The sequence below is a fragment of the Polypterus senegalus genome, chromosome 9, assembly GCF_016835505.1.
Source record: "Polypterus senegalus isolate Bchr_013 chromosome 9, ASM1683550v1, whole genome shotgun sequence".
NCBI lineage: Eukaryota > Metazoa > Chordata > Cladistia > Polypteriformes > Polypteridae > Polypterus > Polypterus senegalus.
Window position 1 is genome coordinate 119,107,677 of NC_053162.1, and position 23,694 is coordinate 119,131,370.

The following is a 23,694-nucleotide window of genomic DNA, read 5'->3' on the forward strand; positions in this document are numbered from 1 at the left end:
ACCAGGCTAAGATTCTATCACAAATCATAAACACATCATCAGTGTCTTTTAGCCACTGTCACAGGGGGTTCCTTCATGGCTCTGATATTAAAGTAAGTGATACCAGCTTGTTAAGAGAGGGGATGGGGTCACTAATGACATTGTCTTTCACTACGCAGTGCAGAGGGACCACAGTTAGTGGTTAGTACCCCCCTTCAATCCTCACACTACTTGGACCAATGACATATAAAGAGCTACCTGGCAGAAGTGAGGTTCTTTCGTTTTACCAATTTTGAAGCAGCCTTGACAGAGAGAGTGCTGAAGAGATACACAACATTAAGAGGACTATACATTTGTTAATGGCAGTGTCTGAGTATTTTTGTTTGTACCAGTTATTATTTTTATTTAATAATCCAGGTTGATCCTCCAACCTTTGACCCTGAGCTTGGCCCTTATTCCACACCACTTAATTATTTTATCATGGACAGAATTACAGTACAGTCTTCCTAAATAAATGCATTCTCATATCTTGCCACAGATATACTTGGACTAAGGGCGGCCACATTAGCTATTGTTTAGTGTTCTCTATAAAAAGAATTATTAAATGCAAAATTAAGTCTTCTGGAAAGATAGAGAAGTGGGGTCATATTACAATTCAATGAAATCTATTTAGTAATTACAGAGTAGCAGTAAAGTAGTTTGGACCACTGCAGACATGTCTGATTAAGGAATGTTAACATATGCTAACATATGAGTGCACCATTTTGACAAAGCATGCAATATGAAAATCTATGAGCTGAGTAAATGACTGTAATAATGAATTATAGGCAGATACAATAAAGTCTTTCAGATAACAAATAAAAAAGGGAATACGTGGAAACTTAGTAAGAAGAAACACGGATTATGTTTTGTCAACATGACCGTTATCCAGTGCTTTTAGTAAAGCTGGGTTTATTAAACTAGACACGTGATGTGGGATCCTTTTTTATATGTTCACCACAATTAGAGTTATTTCAAGACTTCGGTAAAGCACTTATCAATGTCCCTCATTACTACCTGTCTCATTTAACATAGTAACATCAAACATTTTTGAGAAAGCAAAAGAAAGTTCATCTATGCCACTGGATTGTCACTAATTTCTACAGATCCATCTTGTACACATACTAACTGCATCATATCGTCTATGGCAACTGCACTGTGGAAACAGCCCAGTTCACCAATACAGCCACACTCCAACCACTCAGGATGTAAATAGCACAGTTATTGAAGTTTGTCATTTCTACTTGTTCCCTTCGATACATATTTAATGTTTATTTCTGTATTTTCTGTTGATTATGTATTGCTGTTGTTTAATTGCTTGGTTATGCTTATTTCTGTCATTACATGTATGATGAAAAAACACAAAAACACTTGATTATATTCTTATACCTTTTAATAATGGTAAATGGTAAAAAGTGCCTAGTGAAAGTAGAATTTATGGATTCAATTCTAACATCATTTCATTCTGTCTTTACAGATTCACTGTATTACTCCAGACTGTGATGCAAAAACTGAAAGACCTTTATTTGATCCCAATCAGTCTGCTAAACAGTTTGGGTCTACCAAGACCAGGGCTACCAGAAATAATAGCATGGCTCAATCCAAAACTGTTGGGTTCTTTAACTTGGCATCTTGACTTGCACTTCATGTTGTTGTTTTATTTTCTGTATTTTATGGAAGGTGTATCAATTTGTTGAAAATAAATTTTGGAAAGTTATGTTTTGTTAAGGTGACGCAACCAGACATTAATGTGTAGGGATTGTAATACTTTATTCATGTAGAATATTTCTGACTTTGCTTAACATAACTTCTAATAACTAATTTTATCTTTAATTTTATTTTTCTTGAGCATATGAATTTGTAATAAAAATATAGTGTATATATCATGTCTAATCCACAATATCAGATAACATTTAAAAGTATGAAAATGTTTTCCTCAAGTGTAGAAATATTGTTAAATGTAGTGCATGCCAGTTGTATGGCAATGCTATTGATAGTAGGTGCTCTGGTGGATCCCTGGATAGTATAGCAGCCTTAAAATTCAAGCGATTTGAATTTAGTTTTCAGAACAGTCTGAATCTAGTTGGTGTTAACATGTTTACCTCATATTTATGCATCTTTTGTCCTAGTGTTTGAGCTTCTTCTCATATACCAAATATATGTGTCTTAGGTTATTTGTAAATTTGAAATATCCTCAGTATATGTGAATATATCTTTCTACTTTAGTGGACTACCAGCCTATCTAGAAATGATTCCTATACTGCACCCAGTGCTGTTGAGATATAGGCAATGGCATACTTATACACCTTTATGTGTAAAACTGGATTCATAAAATAAATGGTTGTATGGTCACAGCTACAGTAAGTACAAAAGAATATGCAAAATACACACTTGACCTTGACATATTATTATAAATAACGATGCTGAGCATTTTATGATAAAAAGCAGCAGGTATACATTTGCCACATTAATTGTAAAAGATTCTTGGTAGAAGCTAGTGTCTACAATTTACAAATTTACAATTCTGAGTCCTGACAATAGCAAATCACTTCTGATTTCACATGCATCTGATATTACACTCTTTAATATGACTGTCAAACTTGTAGCTTACTGTTGAGAGCATGAAACATTTATAGTTGCCAATCAGAGTTACTTTCTAAGATAAAAAAAAATGGAAAAGTATTTATTTCTTTTACATGCATGATGACCACATGCATAATGGTATTTTATGTTGCCTTTGTGTATGAAAAGTAACATTTTAATGTAAATGAAAAGCAGTTATTGTTTCAACTGGTCATTCTAGTGAGTTCTGAATAAAAAGCACACTTGCTAAAAAAGTTACATTATAACAAATAAGAATACATGAAATAAATACATTTTACGACAGTATGTTTGTTAAACTACTACACTGTAATTTGACAGATAGTTTTGCTTTTTTTACAGTTTCATATTTGGAGATAGCAGACTCAACTGGTCCATTCACAAAAGTACCTACCCTAGTCTTCATTTATTTAGTATGGCCACACAAGCCTTTAAATCACTGAGCAATTAATTGAGAGACAAATCCATTGGAAATTACACCACTCGGCATCAGCAGTATAGAAGTGAATATTTTCCACAAAGCGATTTAGAATTTTCTGATTTGCAGCATATTGTTTATAGTGTTAAAAACTATGTATATAAAATTGTAAGAGTTGTCTGTCAGTCACGAAAACACTTGAACACCACTCATTCAAAAGCTTATGCTTTGATACATGTAAGGTAAGCCATAATTCTGACAATCGGCCCACTGTGGACCCGAAATTTGGCAACAAGTCCATTTCATACTCACCAAAGTGACACACATACCATCATTGGAAATTCGCAGCAGCACAGGCATGTGCACACTAGCTACTCCATGAAACACATGGCATGAACCACTTCAGCAAGTTAAGATCTACACCTGCAACCAGAGCACATTCGACACACCACTGACATGCACGTTGACTATGGAACATACTACAGGTACAAAAAACTCACTGAGAGCTACCTATTTAAAAAACATACACACTCCATTCACTAAAATAAATCATATATGACCACCAAAAACAGCACAATCCTCTACCTCATCTCAAAGACGAGCATGATAAGATAGTGAGACATTGCCATACTAAATTGAAAGTTCTGTCTAAACTTATGCCAGAAGTGCAAGAATGCACACTTTTCAATTTCCCTGTGTCATCGACTCCATGTGTTATACATCCATGACGTGCATGCACACATGATCAAATGAGTTTAGGGCAAAAACAAAAGCAAATGCCACTCACAGACACATGACAACTTCAATAACTTATCATGTAATACCTGTGCAAATGATGTGCTTATCCAGACTCTTTCACAGCCTGAAAATACACATACATTTCCTCAGTTCTTTAGTGAAGTACAGTATTTCATTAAGGCAAACAGCCATGGAGACAGCACCCTAACAGAGAGACAGCAACTGACATTCCAAGAAAGAATCCCTCCCTAAACACTCTCTCATATATGCACACTGATTTTCAGAGTAAAAGCACATATAAATGCCCACTTTATGAACTATATCTACATACCTCTTTAGGTGAACCACTTAGCCAAACATTTTCATGGCCTGAAAATGCAGACATCTCTTTTCCTTTGCTTTGAAAAGTACAATATGTAATTTATGGTATTATCCCTAACCTGTACAAGTACATCACAACTTCAACAACAAAAACTTCATTCACCTTCCATAATTTATGATGTTATATCAGACATAAGCTATTTAGTAACATTCAGTCCACCATCATGGACTTAGACAAGCATGCATTTCATTTTACTATATATATACTTTCTGAAAAAGCCAATGCAGTTGTCCACCTGCATATTGCCATTAACTTGCCAATATGCATCAACAGCCTGCATTAACTGCCTTTTGAAGTAGCAAAAATACAGATGGCATTTAAAAAACACACACATACAAAAAAGGTGCTAAACCACAATAAAACACAATAAACAATTTTATGTATAGCTCATGGAACTGCTGTTTTTTAGAATGTACCAGAAACACACCAACAAAAGACTATGCTTCTCAGTGTCTAAATACAATTACAAACTTTTATTTTTCATTCAGACCCACTGTAATGCTTTTAGTCTTTAAAACCAAGATTTTAAACAATTTCTGGCTTTTGAATTAAATTTTATTCTCCTCTATTACATTACCAAATATTTCTATTGCTGATGTCCTGTAATACAGACTGCTGCAGCAACCTCTTCCAAACCATAACCCCTTCTCCCCAGGATCCCCATAATGTACATACTTTTCTTGGTTCTTACTCTAAATCCTTTACAAACAGAGCAAAAGTTACAGAAGAATATCACAGAAAAATGTCCTAGAACATCTACAACTCACAAAGTACTTCTTCACCTCTTTTACACAAGATTAATGTCATTATAACATACAGTACTTCAGGCTTTTGGTTTAATATTTCATCACATTCTTCCATTAGTTCAACTTCGTGTTTTCCATACTCTTTTCTTTTTACAAAAACATATTTTTTTATTTTGGACTTGCACATTTCACTCTTCTAAATACCTTTTATTTGATAATCGGATGTCCGTGTGTTCCACTAGTATTATTTTTGTATTGTTGTGTTTCATTTTGTTTATTATTCATGTGCTATGATTGACAGGTCATGTGATAGCAATTTATTGTGTCCAGACATCACCAGATGCACATTATAGAGAAATACCCTGCAACCCTAACCCTACCCTTGAAGGACCACAATGTTCATGGCGAGATACGTGAGCCCTTCGTTCAACTGCATAATTTGACATTGCTTCTATGTGTTATGAGTATTCGTTTTTCAAAATTTCTTTTGCTAAGAATCTTAGTAGGATTTCAAGTTTTCACACAAAATTGTTGAATTATGGTTTGCTCTACCTTTTTTGCTTAGTTTCCATTTTTTTAGTAAGTATAAATTATTCAACTAATATATTATTTTTATTTTCATTTGTGTTTCAGTGATGCTAGGGGCACCGCCATTTTGTGAGTCCATTTCCTAGATGCTATTCTCTGTTGTTGGGACAATTTATGCTTAGTGAAATTTAACATCAACCCCACAGCAGCTTAAATACTTGCATGTCATTTATTCATAATTGGATTTCAAATAAAAAATTCTGGTCATGTCTTTCTCAAATTTCCAGAATTTATTTTTGTTATTATTATTATTGGTTTACGACTTTCTTGCTGTGATGTTTATACTGACTCTCGGTTAAGACCCTTTTACACTCCCCTGACCTCGTCTCATTTCCCTGTCCTGTGCATTTTCTGTTTTCTCATTTTTAAGTTTTTTTGACAGTACACAATGTATACACCTGTACAAAGTGCCTATATATGAAGGATCATTGCTCAGTACCTGTGAGTTGCATTCATTTTATTCTTTTTTAACTGGTCTGGAACAATTCTTTATCAAGTAAAAAGTAAATTCAATGTGAGACTGCAGCAAGCATATAATGATAACAAATACCTCCTGCATTACAGATACTGTATCATACTTGCAGCACTGACAGCAGAGTATAGATGAAAACTGTATGCACCTAGATCAGTCAAACATAAAATCTATTAGAGTATTATATCCATATTATAATCTCTGAAATGGTAGGAAAATTTGGGGTAAGATTCAGTTTCCAGAATGATCAATGCAAATATATGAAAACTAATAAACAAATGAAATTCTTCAGGGATGAGTTGAATACTCAGTCCTCAAAAGTAAATGCTGGTAAAGTATAAAGAGCTGTAGACATGGTACAGTATAACTGCTACAACATGAATAACAATTGAAGACTTGGCATTGTATCCCAGAAGGCTATCTGCACAAAATCACCTGTATGCACAGATTCAAAAAAGTATTGTGTGGCTATTTGCAATTTCCTGTGCAATTTCTTTGAATTATGCAATTTACATGGCATAGGCCAGCAATGTGCATACTTAAACCTAAAGAACTACAGTTTTTTTTTTTCCAGCAAAGCAGGCATTGTGCAGCTAAATTACACCCATTACAAATCTTCTTATATAATCAGACACCAGACAAGAGATATTTTCAGGAGCCATGTAAGGTTTTTCTAGTCATTTTTCTTTTGTTTGCTTGATTTTTTTAATCTTCCATTTCTGTAATAACTCCAACATTTTTTTTTTTTGGTCTGTACGCATTAAACTCCAGAGTTACTTTGGACGTGATGCAATATAAAAACTGCAAAACAGAAGTGGTCAGTGAAACAGCTTGTTTATTGGGAATTTTATAAGTTGACACTTTTACTTTCAGACTTCTTAACCTTTTAACCATTGTGAACTGGGACCCGGACACAGGCAGACAGACAACATGGTTCCACCACACACCGTTTATTTACAATATTTACAAGTTTTTTGTGCACTCACACCCCAGTGCCTCCAGCACCGATTCCCCCAATGTCCAGGCCTCTCCGTCACTGTGCCTTTCTCTTGGCCGCCTCCCGTCCTCTCTCCAGCTCTGTTCTCTTCCACCCGACATCCACTGCTGACTAGAGGGAAACGGCCCCTTATATGGGAACCCGGATGGGCTCCAGCTGCTTCCCGGCAATCAGTCGTAGCCACACCCCAGTGTGGCGGAAGTGCCAGCTGCGCACCCGGAAGCCGTCCGGGTGTCCCCTGTTCTCTTCCCCCCAGCACTTCCTGGTGTGGCGGAAGTGCTGGGCTCCAGGGTTCCTCAGGCACCTGGGCGCCGCCTGGCGGTGGCCACAGGCCCCTACAGGGTTGGGCTCCCAAGCCCTCTACCCGTGGCCCCCAATACAACCAGGGCAATCGCTCCCTTGCGGTCTGAGGAGGCACAAGCCCTCCTCTGGTCCTCCTGAGCGTCCCGGTCGGGCTCCAGCCCCGGCCGAGGATCACACGGGATATTCTGGCACCGCCGCCTGGAGGTGGCCACGGGCCCCTACAGGGCTGGGCTTACCCGAGGCCCCCAACATAACCAGGACGGACGCCCCCTCGCGGTCTGGAGGAGGCACAAGCCACCACACCATTTATAGAGTATTTTTCAGATGCCATATTTCTGTTTGGAGATATTGGGTGTTTGGTGTTTTGGGAATTTGCACAATAAGCTGTAAGAGAAAAAAAACACCTGTTTCCCATCCAAATAAGCATAACTTCATATCTCCTAAAAAATAGCTTGGGCTCCTTTAAGGTATCTTTAATATGTCTTTTTCTCCTCATGTACATACTGAAAAATAGTTGCCTCCATGTTACAAAGCCAGTTTCTTAACTAGCTACTTATGGTATATTAAGCATGCAATGTCATCCCAATATTGCTGAAATCTATATATTGATATTGTGGGCATTTCCATCCATCTCTTTTCCTAACCCACTTATCTAGGGTGGGGTCGCAGGTCACGGATCCCATCCCAGCAATCTCCAGGTACAAGGCAGGGACAAAACATGGACAGGGTGCCAGTCCATTACAGGGTGAGTGCACACACAGACACACACACACACACATGGATAGACCAGTTTCACAACACCCATTCACTAACCTGTATGTCTTCGGATTGTGAGTTAAAATCCACATAGACACGGAGACAACATGCAAACTCCACACAGGGAGCACCCAGGGCATAAACCCTAGACTCCTTGTTGTGGGGAAGTAGTGCTACCACTGCACCATTCTGCTGCCATGAACAATTCTAAAAACAACACAATCTAGAAAACCTCAAGTGTAAACATATACAACAAGCTGATAAAAAAGAAAGACATTAAAATAACATAGGAATGCAAACGTATACATATGTCCTAGATAGTTACAAGGTTGAAGCCCATTCTAATCAGAGAGCATTTCCCTTTAACATCTGCCTTTTTCATAAATTTGATCTACAGTTATCAGACTATAGCCTTTGATCCATTACTCTTCTAAAAGTTCAGATCATAAAGACAATCTAGCTATAGTGAGCTTTAAACCTCATCCCAGCTTCACTTTTTGGCCATGCCTTGGTAACAATTCTATCTTTCCCAAGTTAAAAAAACAGTTTAGAATTCTCTAGTAGTTCATGTTTCTCTTCCCTCTTGACCTCTGAGGGTTTGGTACAGTTTTATGTGCTCTGTTAGACAGGAAACACAATGCCCTTTAACCTACATAGTGACTATGTGCTGCCACATTTTTGCCTCCTGACAAAAGTTTTTATTGTTCCAGGTTAAAAACGCAGACTACCAACTTGATATCTGAAGAACATTTAGTACGCTGGCATCTCTTCAAGGTGCTCTCATTTTAGTACTCCTATACATCTGACATTGGGGCTCCTTTTATGGATATGCTACACCACCCCCTAGACTTCAGTCATTGCCAGAACATTTTGTCTCATAATGAACAGCAGTAAAACAATATTTCCTGAAAACAGACTGATGAGTCAAATCAATAAAATAGTGAACACATTTTGTTTTGTCATTTTAAAAGCATGATACATTTCTTTAACTTGCCTTGAAAATTTTTTGGTTAATGGTAAAAATGTGCCTATATTACTAGCTAGCTAGCCATCAGTTTGTATTTTTTTCTTGCAATTATTATCTGATTCAACTTATTCATTTGTACTTATTAAGAAATGGTATATATGATACCACTATAAAGTATTAATTTGCTTATCTTGAAAGTGTCACTTAATGTTTATTATCACATATGCATTTTCAAATATATTGTGGAATGATCACAGCACAATAGAAAACACTTATTTGTATATTCAATATTAGACGCAAATGAATATAGCTATTTCAGAATTGCTATGCTTCTACTTAGCTTCGGAGTCCTGGGTTTAAATCCTGGCCTTGTAGTGTCAATGTATGTCCATTTTAAATCTGTTTCCCATATACTTGTAGGTTAGGTTGACTAGCTAAATTGAAATGTTTTGAGTTGATGTGAAGATATGAGAGAATTCATTCTCAACTTGCTTTCTGTAAACGACTCATCAGTGTTCTGCATAACATTTGCCATTGCTCATTAACACAGTCTCAAGCTTTTAAAGTGTGATCTTAAAATGATTTATTTTTCTTAAATTTTAGCCGTGCACTAAAACTTGAATGCTAACAACTAAATTTATACACAAAGGTTTAACATACTCAAGGTTGTAACTCTCTTAACTTGTGATAGAAAACAGATGGAACAGTTGTTTTGTATATTGGCAAACATTTGTAATAACTTACAAGATCTATATAAATTTTGCCCATTTATAAAAGTGTCATCTTAAAAATGCCCCTTACAGCTCAGACTGAATCATAATTTAAGAAAAAGTGACTGTATCTACAAGGTGACAATGGATTAGTCAGAACAAGGAAGAGGACTTTTTTTGTCTTTGTTCCCCATGTTGTTAAAACCATGCTTTAAAATCATTGCATTGTAGCATTTTTATTTTTCAAGATTTTCATCTCAGAAATACTGGCCAGTCTTATCTTGAAAAATGCCCTTTGCACCACCTGTTGTAAATAAGCTAAAGCATCCATTCTTCTATTACTGGACCCATCTTATTTAAACAGGCATGCAATGATGAGCAGAGGTTTGAAAGTAAGTCCTTGGTTTGTGACTGGTTTAAAATAATATTTAGGTAATAGCTGATTAAATATTTTGTATATTCTGTGTTGCACGCAGGTTTTTGAGACAAAAGTCTGTATAACCTACAGAACATTAGACAAAAGTAAAAAAACAGCTTTTATCTAATGCTCCCAATGTTGTATTTGTATGAATTCAGAAGTTAAGAAGTTTCAATAAAACTTTAAAAGTCAAATTATACAGAACCTCCAACAGGTATCAGATATTAAAGAGTGCAAGTAAATAGGTAGCTTCTTGTGTTTCAGGAGTCTAAAAGTAGTCTAAAAGATGCTGGAATTATCTGCTAACAATAAAGGTGAAGACTTCGGCCATCTTAAAGTAGATGGTTTAGGTGACAACAACGGAAAAAAGAAATAAACAAATAATATAAATGAGAAAACAAGATAATGAGTGCAGCTCACAGGTTTGTGCATAGATCCATCATATGGGCTCTCTTTGGACAGATTTAATATTGAAAAGCAAAGTGACATAGTGATTTTTGTTTCACTTGGTGAGCCCAGTAACTTTCTATGTAGAATTAGCCTGTTTTCTCTTTGTGTTCCCCTTATGACACAATCTGTAAATTTGCAAACAACTTTGAACAGCTGCATGCTTAACACATACAGAAAAAAAAATTACTAGTAATAATAATTGACATAAAAAATGACTGATTTTAACACTTGTTGTTCATGATGTGACATTTTAAAAAATATTTAATCCTTTTTTAATTCAAAAATGCTATAAAAATACCTTTACTTAGTTCTATAATGTATGCATTATGTAATCTGCTTAATCCAGTTCAGGGTAATGGGGCCACAGTCTTTCCTAGTAGCACCAGGCACATGCCAGGAACCAACCCAGAATGAGACACTCCACTATCACAGGACATACTCATGTGTACAACCACTCACACATTTGCAAGTTACAGTGGCCAATTAATTTAATCCACATATCTTTGGAACTGTAGTATAACAAAAACTAAGTACCCGCAGAAATATCTAGACATGCAAACTTCACATAGGACTTGGGGTATGATGCTGGAGCTGTGAGGCAACAATGCTTACCTCAGCTCAGGGCATTGCTGCTGCAGCCCTCGTGAAAAAAAAGTGGAATAAAGATGATAATAATTATGATGCAGATAAACAACATTTTAACTAAAATCAATATTATCCCTCACTAACATATATGCATTTTAAAGCATACCTGTCTCAACTACACAATTGTACAAATGAGTAATGCATTTTTATATAAAACATTTTGGTCTCCACGTCAGTACAAGTCTAATATAAGCCTGTTTTTTCAAATGGGAATTGAATTGATTATATCTAGGCACACTATGAAACAGCTTAATCAAGTTAAGATGCTTATTAATACTTACATACATTTTGTTTATTGAAACATTGCGTCTATTATACAGTACATGTTCCCTATCAATACATATGCATAAAGTCGAATATACCAACAAAGTTCCCCTTTATGAAAATTGTGTAGATGTGGATTTAGATATGAGCCAGAACAAAGTATCTAAATGTATTGGGGGAAAGTTGAGCTTATCTTAGTCTGGTTAATTAAGGTTAGGTAGCTTTCTCTACCTTAACAAAGGCTAATTCTTGGTTCTATTCTTGAAATTTTGTTTTTTTAAGAAGCTTAACTCATAACAATATACAGCAATTTATTACTGACATAATAATAATAATACTGTATATTTAATTTTATTCATATGGGGCTCAATTTGAAAATCTTGGAATGGGCAACATTTGTAACTAATGAGTAAAATGATTTTCAGAATTAAAACAGTTTTTTGTGATAGCTTTAAAAAGCTTTATAGTATTATGCTTTAAAATATGGAAATATGTACGATAATATAAGACACAGCATAAATTAATCTACATAGTTTATGCATTTTTGGTTTAACGGCCAAATATGAATCTTGTCAAAGCTGGACACAGAAGCATTAAACCAATGTAATACTTGTGCACTTTACATTTATAATTATATTACCCTTTTTGTTACTTTGTTTCTATCTTACTTAAAGAAAATAGCTATTATGCCAGGAAACACATCAAATATTTTAATGTAGCTGAACAAATAAATTTCATCCTTTCTATAATCACATCATCATTTACACATTGCTGACCGTTGCCTGTTCTGTAAGTAATATATCTTCACAGCTTTACTGATATAGAAAGTAAACTTTTCTGTGACTAAAGCAACATACATTTAGGTGGCATTTGATACAGTCTAGCTAAATCCAGTTTACAAATGCACACTTATAAAGACTAGAGGTTATTTTGACCTTATACTGTTAACAACTTTAGACTCTTCTAATCTAGTCCTTTATAACAGACTAGCCAGCCCGCGGCGTACCATACGCCGCATAATCAGGCCGGTTTTTTAATGATTTTTAAGCACAGGGAGAAAATTAACATTTGAAAAATATCGGTAATGTAATAAATTAAGCAACATTGTAACAATGCACCGAATGAACCAACACACAATCATCTGAAGTGACTGAAAACTGGCGCACCGTCCTCGCGCCTTCTCCTGCAAGACGGAGGGATGGGGGTGCACGGCGCGAAGTGTGGAATGGGAGGAAAGGAGAATGACGTGCATTGCTAGTCTGCTGATTTCTCGTGCTGTATGCACTGCCCGCACATGTGCACACCTCCAACTCTTCAAGTCGCTGTCTTTACATAGTCCAGATGTACCTGTGAGTGACGTAGACTTTTCATTGCTAAGTGCGGATCTGGCTGCTTTTCTATATATAATCCACCAAGACACCCGACCACGGTATTAGCAAGGTGGGAGGGGGGTGTGTACAAAGAGTTGGGACGCAACCAGTAGGAGCGTAGGAGTCGAACTTAGTTTGCAGCCCGAATGGGGTTCAACGGCTTACCCACACCGGGTCGACACACGCTCAATGTCATGCATAACTATTTATTGAATGCTAAACACTTCTGGAAAGATACAGTTGTCTAAAAAGGGAGGGTTTGAGGATACAACAGAATGAGAATGAAAAGATGGAACTTTTCATTGCTATGTGCGGTTTTGGCTGCCTTTGTATATATAATCCACCAAGACACCAGATCACGGTAGTAGCGAGGTGGGAGGGGGGTGTGAACAAAGTGCAGGAGCATCTAAGAAGACGCATGTTTGTCGCGGATGCTAATTGCTGCATGTAGCGTGTAAAACAGTTTGCTATGGTGCACGCAGTCATGCGTCATAACAAAAACTCGGTTTTTAAAGACTGCCTACTTCATTGTGGTTTAACCTCAGTTGTAAAGGAATGTTTTAAGGACCCCATGGGATACCCCTCGGTTTTGGCTGCTTTTCTATGTATAATCTACCAAGATACCCGACCACGGTAGGAGGGGGGTGTGCACAAAGGGTAGGAACGTAATGAGTGGGAGCGTATGAGTCACATTTAGTGGGAATTCCATGGCTTGCAGCCCGAATGGGGTTCAACGGCTTACCCATGCCTGTCTGCGCTGGGTAGACACGCGGTCAATGTCATGCATAATTATTTATTGAATGCTAAACACTTCTGGAAAGACACGGATGTCTAAAACGGGTTGGTGTGAGAATACAACAGTAAGTGAATGAAAAGATGGAACTCTGGAGAGAGCAAAATACAACACAATAGTGAACCCACGGCATAACAAACGCCGCGTGGCTCAGACGTGCATGTGGACTCTTACCGCAGACGAAAGGGACTAACAGGGTGGTCGATGAATTTTTGCGTCCGGGCAAATGGGCAGGCAGTGTGAATGCCTAGAGAGCAAGGGTAGACGCCGGCCAGTGAAAAAGGAGTGTTGGTGGGCAGGGAAACGTCTTCCGTGTTCCTGCAGGAGCATCTAAGAAGACGCATGTTTGTCACGGAAGCGAATAGCTGTATGTAGCGTGTAAAACAGTTTGCTATGGTGCACGCGGTCATGCAACATAACCGAAAAGTTGGTTTTTAAAGACTGCTTACTTCATTGTGCTTCAACCTCAGTTGTAAAGGATTGTTTTAAGGATCCCATGGGATACCCCTCGCAAACCGTTTCACACGCTGCATATGGCGATTCACCTCAGCGGGAAACATGCCTCTATGAACAGTCAATGCACATGACATTAACCTGACCTGCACTGCATGTGGCCTCTACGACAGACGAATATAAATGACGCCATTTTTTCTGTGTCGTCGCGTCCGAGTTGGTGGCCGTGGCCCTGCGAGTTGGTGGGCGTGGCTCTTTCCTGTGTGCGCCATAGGTGTCTCACTTGTCGGCAGCTTAGTGAATCCACGCCTCTTCCGGCGTGCTTTCCATGGTTGTCTTGCCTTAGTGAATTATATATATAGATTTTTATGTCCTCTAAAAAATGTCAAAATTATATATTCACAGCCTTTTTTACTTTTTGCTTGCAGGCCTCATATAACCTAGGAGCTCTGACAATATTATTTGCAGCAATCATAACTTCCCCTTACTTTCTAATACTCCATTCACCTGGAATGTCCAATATATCAGGTTTTAATATGAATACTATTTTTAGTTTTCTTCAAGAAGTAAAATACAGCTAACAGAACAGCTTAGTCTACTGTACTACTTTTATTGACACATACATTTGGGAAACTCTTTAATTTCTTTTGACATGTGGCACCCACTCACTTATCTTCATTGTTTGGACGGATAAGACAACCTAAGTATGCAGTAATTAAACAAGTCTTCAAATTTGATTCAATGTTAATTAATTCAAAATTATTTTATTTGTGTATCACACAGTCCTGTTCATGGTAACAATTGTTGATATGTAATAACAGTAAAGACGGCACCATAGTGATAAGTCAAAAAGCTCTATATACTTTACACAGTTAACAGCACCTTTATTAGAAGACGAGAAATGGCTGCCACTGGTATCACTCACCAGTACATCTGTCTGAAACTGTGTTCTTAAAGACTCTGTATTCATCTATCCATTCATTATCCAACCCGCTATATCCTAACTACAGGGTCACGGGTGTCTGCTTTAGCCAATTTCAGCCCCAGGCAGGGTTCCAGCCCACTGCAGGGCACACACACACACACACACACACACTAGGGACAATTTAGAATTTCAAATGCACTTAACCTGCATGTTTTTGGACTGTGGGAGGAAACCGGAGCACCCGGAGGAAACCCACACAAACACGGGCACAACATGCAAACTCCACGCAGGAAGCAAACCCGGGTCTCCTAACTGCAAGGCAGCAGCACTACCCACTGCGCCACCGTGCCACCCTATCCCAATCTAATCTAATCTAATCTAAATAAATTCAGTACTAATAGCAACATATACGAGAAAAATATGGGCAAAAAGAAAGTGGGACATCCATATATGTTGGAATTGTTACACTTGTTTAATTTCACGCTTTTCTTATTTAACCCTTCACACAGGTTATATTATTTTCTTATTTATTGAGGGTATAAGAAAAATGTAAGTTGACAGCAATCCCATGAATGACTATTGTATAAAGATATCATAAAAACAATTGAGATTTTTCTCAGTTTATAAAATCAGTTTTGGTTTTTAGCAGTTTAAAGCTGGAAGCAAGTAAATGTTTAACTTTTTCATTTCATCCTCAAACATTATTTCTATGTAAATATAGTAAATAACAGTGAGTAGTACAATACAGTGATTTATTTTAATTATTTTTTTAACATGTTAAATCTTTCAGTTTTTTAGTATGCATTGCATAGGAAAGTTAAAGCAGATGTAAAATATATGAAACAAGCACAAAACTTGGTACAATCAAGTGATTGCAGGGACTAGAGGAGGGAATGTATATATTCCCAATTACTATTTTTGAAATACTTAGTGTTATTAGAGAAAAGTGTCTTCATACGGGCTAATTTTTTTAGCCTACATGCTGAAAAATGTGATTTTATTTTAGTGCTTAAATTATACATCACAAGAAATTAATGCTGTATGTTAATTTTTACGTTAAATTAAAAGTAGCACAACAAAAAATGTCTTAAATTCTATTGACTGAGGCTCTCAAGCTAGTCAAACATTTTGTTTTAGTTAAGTCTTTTTTATATTTATATTTACCTACATGTCACATAGTGAGAATATTGAAGAGGCTGTTGACTGCACTACTGACTACATCAACTTCTGTATGGACATTGTAGTTCCAGTAAGAACAGTACACTGCTATGCTAACAACAAGCCATGGATTACAAGTGAAATCAAGGGCCTTTTGAACCAGAAGAAAAGGGCTTTTAAAGGCGGTGATCAGCATAAGCTCAATGAGAGACGTGGAGAGAGCAAACCAGATGAACAACTTCTTCAACAGGTTTGACCACCCTAACCCACTCTCACCTCAGAGTATTGCACCCTTTACCCATTCTTCTGCTGATATCAGCATAGGAGAGAGTTTCCCCCAACACACAATTACAGCAGCCCAGGCATGCAGAGAGCTAAGGAGACTTTGTGCCAGCAAAGTAGCGGGTCCAGATGGAGTATCACCACGACTGCTGAAGGTCTGTGTGTTGGAGCTGGAGAGTCCTCTACAGCGCATCTTCAACCTGAGCCTGGAACAGGGGAGTGTCCCGAGGCTTTGGAAAACATCTTGCATCACCCCAGTCCCAAAGGTATCACGTCCTAGTGATCTGAACGACTTCCGGCCTGTCGCTCTGACGTCACATGTGATGAAGACCATGGAGAGGCTGCTGCTTCACCACCTGAAGCCACAGGTCCGCCACGCCTTCAACCCTATGCAGTTCACATACCAGGAGAAGGTGTGAGCGGAGGATGCCATCATCTACATGCTACACCGATCACTCTCCCACTTGGACAAAGGCAGTGGTGCTGTAAGAATTATGTTTATGGACTTCTCTAGCGCCTTCAACACCACCCAACCTCTTCTCCTCAGGGACAAGCTGACAGAGATTGATAACTGGCAGCATGGATCATGGACTATCTTAAAGACAGACCTCAGTATGTGCATCTCGGGAACTGCAGGTCTGACACTGTGGTCAGCAACACAGGAGTGCCGCAGGGGACTGTACTTTCTCTGGTCCTGTTCAGCCTATATACATTAGACTTCCAATACAACTCGGAGTTCTGCCATGTGCAAAAGTTTACAGTACAGATGACACTGCTATCATGGGCTGCATCAGTAGTGGGCAGGAGGAGGAGTATAGGAAACTAATCAAAGACTTTGTTAAATGGTACCACTCAAACCACCTACAACTAAACACCAGCAAAACCAAGGAGCTGGTGGTGGATTTTAGGAGGACCAGGCCCCTCATGGACCCCGTAATCATCAGAGGTGACTGTGTGCAGAGAGTGCAGACCTATAAACACCTGGGAGTGCAGCTGGATATAAATTGGACTGGACTGCCAATACTGCCGACTATACTCCCTTAGAAGGCTGGAGCCTTTCAACATCTGCAATAAGATGCTGCAGATGTTCTATCAGGCGGTCGTGGCGAGCGCCCACAGAAGAGGGACGCCTTACGCCTGGACAAACTGGTGAGGAAGGTAGGCTCTCTTGTAGGCATGGAGCTGAACAGTTTGACATCTGTGGCAGAGTGACGGGCGCTGAGCAGGCTCCTGTCAATCATGGAGATTTCACTTCATCCACTGAGCAGTATCATCTCCAGACAGAGGAGCAGCTTCAGCGACAGACTGCTGTCACTGTCCTGCTCCACTGACAGACTGAGGAGATCGTTCCTCCCCCACACTATGTGACTCTTCAATTCCACCCAGGGGGGGTAAACGTTAATACTATACAAAATTATTGTCTATCTGTTATACTTTCATTGTTATCAATATTTAATTTAATATTGGTTTTATCAGTATGCTGCTGCTGGAGTATGTAAATTTCCCCTTGGGATTAATAAATTATCTATCTATCTATCTATCTATCTATCTATCTATCTATCTATCTATCTATCTATCTATCTATCTATCTATCTATCTATCTATCTATCTATCTATCTATCTATCTATCTAGGTCTAATTCTTTGTTAGCTTTTTTGGTGCACTGAAGTGAGCCTTTAATGTGGCATTAAATATTAGGGAAAAAATACTTTGAATACAATTAATATTATATCTAATGAGATGAATACTTGGGTTTAAAGTCATATATCTTCACACAAAGATTGTTTTTTTTTTCATTTTCCCTAAATTTTATTTGTACTCCTAATACACTACACAAGTATAGGAATGATCATATTCTTCATGGATTCACAATCACTATTAATCTCTACTTTTCTCTGCTTTCTGTTTTGTTTTTTCCTGTGGTGGCATTTTGCACCACTTCCACCTTTTTAGGGCACTGTGCCACCACCTGCTTTGGTCGAATGAATTTGGATGTACCAGCTGTTCATGAAACCCACTGCATCGATTCTTATGGTATGAAGCCTGGAAACAATGAGGAATGACAGGACATTTATGTTAGGTAGACTGCCTAGTGGGAGGTGATCTCTGAAAATTGTCTTTAAAACTTTAGAGTTTTTGCTAAAAATATAACATTTTCAGACGCAATTATTTTTTTTTCACAGGCATAGAGGGGATGGGGTTGGGGTCTAGTGCCTTTCCAAACAGCCTCAGTAATAAAGCAGGAAATAAACCTGGAAAGCTGCGGTGGGTTGGCGCCCTGCCCGGGATTGGTTCCTGCCTTGCACCCTGTGTTGGCAGGGATTGGCTCCAGCAGACCCCCGTGACCCTGAGTTCGGATTCAGCGGGTTGGAAAATGGATGGATGGATAAACCTGGAAAGGGCATTAGTCAATGTAAGGGTTCATTCATACACACTCAAATAAAGAGATTAATTTGAAATTGACAGGGATTGACTCCAGCAGAACCCGTGACCCTGTGTTAGGATATAGCAGGTTGGATAATCACTGACTGACTGACTGACTGACAATTAACCTTAGTTGGAAAAAATAACATTTTCAGAAGTTAAAATATAATTTTTCAATTTTCTAGAGAAGACCTATATTTTTTTAATAACACTATATTGTCCTTATGATTTTTATAGCATGTATTTTTCATAAAGTGTTTAATGCATGTTTTATATATTTTATGATACTAGTTATTACGGAATGCTTCACATTACATTGCTTATTAATGACTTCTCTTTCAAGCGTTCTCTGTGCTTTTTGACTGTGATAGGCAAAGGATAGTACAGATAACATTTTTAAAGAATCAATAGGCCTATAATTAATAATTGCTCTAAATATAAAACTTAAGTCACAGATTTTTGAAAATAAAGACACCTGCTAATTCAAAAAAAGCTTTTTGGTTAATTTCTATTAATTTAACTGCTATTAAAAAACACACTGCTGATAAAAATGTATGTTTATGTATTTTTTCAGTTTAAATGTGACTCAGCCTGCACATCCTTCCAAAACCTTTAACCTCTCTCTCTCTTGGCTCGCTCGCTCTCTTTGCGTCATACTCCTTTACTCTTATTTGTTTAGTTGCTGATTTTGTGCTATACACAGAAGAGGATAAAGATGTCTGTGCAGATCACCTATGCAGAAGTAAACGTGAAAAGAGATGGGAAGGAGAGGGAGAAAACACGTGAGTTTATGTCTTTAGAGAGAAATACAGGTATATTTTTATTTTTGTGCTTTTTTTTTTTAAATCTGTATGGGTAGGTGTTATGGCTGATAATGAAAAATAGGTCTTTAAAGTGAGCAGCACTAATCACTGCATTATGCTAAAAGCTATAATTTAAATATTAAATTTAAATTTTAAAAAGTTTGCTTAAAATTAGCACTTTATTTTAACTGAACATTAAAACTAATAATGTCTAATACCAGCAAGCTAAAACCTCTTGGTTCAAGATGAAAATGAATTATAGGCTTGTAGCATATACTGTAATTTATGTAAGTTTTCCGAGGTTGAAACATTTCTTAATTTAGTCGACTAAGCAAGATCCAACTATTATGTAAAGTATTACAACCAAAATAGACTAAATTTGTGGTTTTGCAATCTCAGCAGCATGCACAAAATTCATCCATACCTCCACTTTCAGATAAGTCAAATGCTTTTTTTAAAAACATTATATACTCATATAATATATACAACTGGCTGTTATATATAATTTTAATGATCTCATTCTTGTCAAATATTTCATTTTCAGCATACATGGTGCAGACATATCTTATTTTTACCACTTTATGTATGTATGTAACAGTTCATGAAGAAATAACAGTACACTTTACATTTTATTATTGGATTTAATCAACATGGTGAAATTAGCCTTTAAATAAAAACTTAACAGGTATTTTATTGACAGATTAAGACTTTCACTTACAACTGTTTTTCAGAAAAAAATATTTTTACAAAAATTGAAATATAAAATGACCAGTTAAGTTCAATCAAAATAATTAAACTTGACATTTCTTTAAATTACATAGTTCCACAGAAACAACTAAATAGAAATGTAGCACAGAATCATGCAATATTAAATAATTGCCTATTGAAATTAAATATACTAACATAAAAGATTGTAAAAGAATGGGTAAGGATATAATGAAACCTTATTAAAGAAAAGGCAACAGTGCAAAATCTATAAAAAATATCAACAGTGTACTTCATAATGTTGGGTGTTTGGAATAAATGTGATCAATAATCGAAGAGTATCAAATTGGTGCCAAAGGGCAATAGTGGAAAATTATGCTTATAGTGGAAAAAAAAATTGATGATAACTAGGGTGGAAACCCAGCACTTGGAGATGACCATGGGTTCCAGACCTCAGGCAGTAATTGACTGTAAAGGATTTTCAACCAAATATCAAAAATGACCATTATATTGATGATTATGTTTGTCCAAATACTTTTGAACTCCTGGAAATGGGGAGCAATGCAGAAAAATGACTATCGTTCCTAAACAGCTCATACAATATTTTTGGTAAACCCTTTAAATAAAAGCTGAATGTCTACACTCCAATCACATAATGATTGCTTAATTTCAAATCCACTTTGGTAGCACACAGAGCCAAAATTATAAAAAATGTGTCACTGTCCAAATACTTTTAGACGTGACTATATTTCTACATTTTTTAATACGTCCATCCATCCATTATCCAACCTGCTATATCCTAACTACATGGTCATGGGGGTCTGCTGGAGCCAATCCCAGCTAACACAGGGCACAAGGCAGAAAACAAACTCTGGGCAGGGCGCCAGCCCACTGCAGTTTTTAATACATAATGTACTTTTTTATTGAAGTAGATATTTTTAAATATATTAACCTGGTATTGAAAATAAAATTCCATAGTATTTTATATTGAAGCGTATCCTAGACCAAATCACATTATGACACATCACTAAATATTAACCCCAAATTAACCTTATAGCCTGAAATGTTCAGTCTTCACTACAAAACTTGGCTGGAAATTTGCTACTACTATATACTATACTACTATAGCTACTTTGCTATGGTGATCTATACTAATAAAAGGCAAAGCCCTCACTGACTGACTGACTCACTGACTGACTCACTGACTCGTCACTAATTCTCCAAGTTCCCGTGTTGGTAGAAAGCTGAAATTTGGCAGGCTCATTCCTTACAGCTTACTTACAAAAGTTGGGCAGGTTTCATTTCGAAATTCTACGCGTAATGGTCATAACTGAAAGGTATTTTTCTCCATTTACTGTAATGGAGTTGAGCTCGAAAGCCGTGGGGGGGCGGAGTTTCGTGTGACATCATCACGCCTCCCTCGTAATCACGTGAACTGACTGTCAACGCAGTGCGTAGAAAACCAGGAAGACCTCCAAAAAGCGCTGAATAAAACATGCATTATATAATTGAGAAGGCAGCGAAACAATAAGAAGCGAGTGAGTGACATATACTACCATATTCATGAGTGCTGCTACTTCAGAAAGAAAGCAAGGTGTAAACCTAAACTTTAAATTAAGTTCATAGACAGGCTGCCACTGGCGTTTCTCATTCCCACGGGTAATGCGGGATACAAGTTTTACGAGAGGACGCAGGATATAAACGAGAGTTTTGATCACTTTGTAACTAAGTTAAAATTGCAGGTGAAGGGGTGTGCTTATGCAAATTCCGAGAGACTGTGTTTGTGGGGGATTGACAATTAAGGTGGGTGGGGGAGTCACGTCATCATCTCCCCTCCCATTTACCTCCTTTCGCTCTGAGCTGAGCTCCGCGGCTAACGCCGTCTTCAAGCAACTTCACACTGCCACCAAATACTCACAGAAAAATCCACAAGTTAATACAAACGCTGTCTCTAGAGTTTCTCCACACTGAATCCTCCAGGCACTACTTACAAAAGGTTACATTGACAATCGTGTTACGTTATTTTTAAAATCTTTCCTTTTCTTAGCACAAGCACAGCTGAGAAGCTTCGATGCATGTGCTCCATAGCGCGTTAAAAATAATGCATTTAATCACACTTTGCATTACAAGCAAAGGGGAACTTTTGTCAATGCATGATTTCCTTGTACACCGATTACATTGATCAGCGCTTCTCGATTCATTTTATCCTCGCACCACCTTGGTTTGAGAAGAAGTATGAAAAAATATGAGGTTAACACAGAAAAACAGATCACCAATTCAAGCTTTATGAATAATCAATTCGCCATCAATAATTGTTTTGGTAAAGCTATACTCAGTGTAATCCTCCTTCCATTTTATAATTTTTCTGCCACTAGCCATGATTAAATGAACGGTAAAAAAGTAAGAGCGAAGCCAGGGTGACTTATTTAGGCAGGCATATATATGACAGCAACACTCATGACAATGTCAATCATGTTACATTATTATTAGAATGTTTCCTTTTCTTTTTCATTACTTCTTTAACACATTACTTCTCGCTGCGAGGCGTGGGTATTTTGCTATATATATATATATGAATGACCTCCAAAGAGCGCTGAGACTTTTGATATCGTGAACGTTTCTGCAAAAACTGGGGTCTCCTGCCCAGAAAAAGTCGAGCAGCCGGCGCCCGCGCATAGCTGTGCCGGCCTTTGAGACGCTGACTGCGCTTCTGCCTTAAGTCAAAGTGAGCACTTTTAATTTTTTTCATCCTCCTCCTAAGCTATAGCCCAGACAAGTGCAAACACGGGACCCCTTTTCTACACCGCGGCGAACTAATATTAAGGTGATCCATTTATTTCTTCCAAGAAAACATCAAGTCGAGTTTTGAAAGTCCATAACGTCTTACTGTCTACCACACTACTTGGTAGCTTATTCCAAGTGTCTATCGTTCTTTGTGTAAAGAAAAACATCCTAATGTATTGTGCGAAAATTACCCTTAACAAGTTTCCAATTTTGTCCCCATGTTCTTGATGAACTCATTTTAAAATAACAGTCTCGATCCACTGTACTAATTCCCTTCATAATTTTAAACACTTCAATCATCTCATCTCTTAATCTTCTTTTGCTTAAACTGTAAAGGCTCAACTCTTTTAATCTTTTCTCATAATTCAAGCCCTGTAGACCTGGAATCAGCCTAGTCGCTCTTCTCTGGACTTTTTCTAGTGCTGCTGTGTCTTTTTTGTAGCCTGGAGACCAAAACTGCACACAGTACTCAAGACGAGGCCTCAACAGTGCATTATAAAGGTTGAGCATAACCTCCTTGGACT

General features: G+C 37.5%; 1 protein-coding gene across 2 annotated transcripts in view; it reads left to right on the forward strand.

Moving 5' to 3' along the window:
* Positions 1-19,559: 19,559 nt before the first annotated feature.
* LOC120535666 (killer cell lectin-like receptor subfamily B member 1B allele B) overlaps positions 19,560-23,694 on the forward strand; it is a 185,807-nt gene continuing 181,672 nt past the window's right edge. The window contains exon 1 of one of the 2 annotated variants that reach the window (XM_039763630.1): positions 19,560-19,690. In XM_039763630.1, the coding sequence (XP_039619564.1) occupies positions 19,594-19,690 (97 nt within the window). In that variant the 5' untranslated portion in view covers positions 19,560-19,593. The remainder of the gene's footprint in view (positions 19,691-23,694) is intronic. The other variant, XM_039763631.1, reaches the window with a different exon arrangement.